This window comes from Limulus polyphemus, unplaced genomic scaffold, assembly GCF_000517525.1.
Source record: "Limulus polyphemus unplaced genomic scaffold, Limulus_polyphemus-2.1.2 Scaffold351, whole genome shotgun sequence".
Classification (NCBI taxonomy): Eukaryota; Metazoa; Arthropoda; class Merostomata; order Xiphosura; family Limulidae; genus Limulus; species Limulus polyphemus.
The window spans coordinates 227,586-230,372 of NW_013665961.1; the positions used below are offsets into that span (position 1 = coordinate 227,586).

The window sequence follows — 2,787 nt, forward strand, 5'->3', positions numbered from 1 at the left end:
CGTCACATTATAACGTCCCCACGTCTGAAAAGGGCGAGCATGTTTGGTGTGACGGGGATTCGAACCCGCGTCTCTCAGATTGCGAGTCGAGTGCCGTAACCACCTGGCCATGCCGGGCCCAATAAAAATGACTTTTTTGACAAGTATATTAGTGCGCGTTGTGCTGGGATATTTTTTGGTTTGTAGAAATGATGCAATTAGTATTTTTAGAGAGGCCAAAATATTCCTGCTTGGGGCTCCCCAATGGGCTATTACTACCCCTGAATATAAAGTCGTAGTGAAACGGAATGTATCAGAACTACATTTTGGCACTGTTTAGCGTTTAGTAGATAGTGTGATACCACCGAAAATTTATTGCTTTTGGGAAGGGTATCTGATAGCCCTTTTCCACGCAAAATATTTATACTCTCAGATCATAAATACGTATTCAGATCGTAGATTTGGAATTTACAAGACGGGGTTATCCCTAGTATTTAATACCATTGGAAAACAAAGAAATATTGATAACTTTGGGAACCAGGATCATCCAGAAAGAGACGAGCAACAAATCTTTCATCAGCTGTGGTAAGTAAAATGCGGCATTTTGTAACAGACGAGAATCCACGAATGCAAAGGTCAGTGGCAAAAACCGTTCTTGTGATCGAAAACAACATAACCAAGAAGGATCTCTGTATGGAAAAGCGACACAAATCACATTAGTTGCTTCCAAGAAATATCCGTTCAACTGTAACATACCTCAAGCAGCTGTAGAGTGAAATAGATATTCAGGATATTCCGTACGAAAACGTACCAATAAATTTGCCGGAAGTACATGCTATAGATTCCTCGGTGATCTGGCTGTTGAAATGGGTATTGGGAAACAGTCGTTCCCATACACTGGATTACCTATGGAAAGTTCTGAGGGAGGTTATGGTTGCTTTGGACATGACATCCCTACGAGGAGCCTTTTGCAGTGGAAACTACGCCGTAGGTTATTGGGGATGTAGATAGTAATGATGTGATGAGGCTTCATGATCGTTTTCATAAACTACTCAACTTTTGTATATTACTTATTATTTCCTTCCATATCCTGTAACAGACCCTAGAATTATCCGTATTGACTTCTGTGAACTTTTTTCACACATTTTTCTAAAAGTATTTATGCAACAAATATTTTGTGTATATGTGATTCTATTGATCCCAGGATCCCTAATAACATACAAACACACAATTTTTTTAAAACAAATGCTATAAATATTGTAATTAATCCCATTAATTACTACAGGGGCTTCTTATTTATTTTGCATCAAAAATGGATGATTTTATCAGAGTTTTTGAGCCAGTTGTTCACACTGAGCTAATCCGTGTCTTTTAACAAATAAATGAATAAATCATTCAAAGTGATGCAATATATGTACCTCAAGTGTAGTTATTGATACGAAAACAAGTTGTTAATTTGAGAACTAAACAAATGGCAGCCAAATGTATTCAAAATATCATAACAAGAGATACAACCCCAATATTCAAATATGTTTTCTCTGTTCTTAAAGATATACTACCCTCAATTTACGAATATGTTTTGTGAAAGTGGCGAACCTCATATTAAGCCTACATTTATTTTATTGAACTAGATAGATTAGTGTCACTTATGGATGTAGACAAAGGCACTCAATATGATACTGTTACAATTTATTATTGTATTTTTTATTCATGGCAAAGCTGCTAAGGCTCTTTGCAGCAATCTCTTATTTTGACCATAGGGAAAGCAATTAGTCAGCAGCATCTTATCACCCATCATCCCCACTAAAGGATCGACTGTTAATCTTATAACGCACCGTAATCTTAAATTGCAGGGAATATCATGTTGTATGGCACGGATTCGAACTCGGTTCACCAGCTCCAAAACCCAGAGCTCTACCATATGCAGGGCGAACCAACGACCTATTATTAAAGAAATATGTATTGGAATATTTTCAGAGATTAACTAAATTCGGAGTACCGTTACTAAAACAGCATCTATATCTTATTATTTTGAATCAATTCTAAGTATGCAAAATATATTTTAGTATATGAATTTAGTTAACGATTCTTCTTTTGCTTTCTTTATATATTTTAAACCAAGTCAGTATTGTATATATATAAATACGTAAGCTTAAAGAACATTAATGTAATGATAAAACATATGGGAGAAACACCTACTTCAGGTGCTGGACGTAGGTCCAGCTCATCTTTCCATATTTCGGTCATTTTTTTTTTGGCGTTCGATAATCCTCAATTCTAAGCGAGTGTCGTCATTTGAGAATAAGAAAAGAGCAACCACCGTCTCAAATCATATTTTAAAAATTGAAACTCCTATTTTAACCTAGAGTGAAGATAAAATAGGTTAAGGTTCTCTAACTCACCATCTATTTTACTACATGGTTAGTGAGTGTTTCTATAACACACCTGTCAATTTACCTTAGAGTTACAGCCGAAGACATGTAGTGTATCGCTAAAGTGCACTCTGCTACAAATCATTGTCGTCCAATCACCAGTCTACATTCGCCACGTGGTTAGACCGGTTATGAACGTGGACCCGACGCCGGTTACGTCATGTGTTGACCTTGGTGAAGAGGGCAATAGACAAGTGGGGGGCAAATGGCTCGAGGCACGTGAGAAACATAGTCTGAATGATTTCGTTGGTAGGCGTAGTAGTTGTGCCATACTAGAGTTCGCCATGTAATAAAATCTTAAGCAAACTTTCGTCAAGATTTTGAAATTTCCCCCTGCACTCTGAACAGGTTGACGTACGTATAATATGAATTGAAA

General features: G+C 37.0%; 1 protein-coding gene across 1 annotated transcript in view; it reads right to left on the reverse strand.

Annotated features, from left to right (window-relative positions):
- The window catches only part of LOC106457606, an 18,314-nt gene extending 15,890 nt beyond the window's left edge, over nucleotides 1-2,424 (reverse strand). Inside the window, exon 1 of the mRNA XM_013917044.2 lies at nucleotides 2,179-2,424. Coding sequence (XP_013772498.1) covers nucleotides 2,179-2,226 — 48 coding nt within the window. The 5' untranslated portion in view covers nucleotides 2,227-2,424. The remainder of the gene's footprint in view (nucleotides 1-2,178) is intronic.
- Nucleotides 2,425-2,787: the final 363 nt, after the last annotated feature.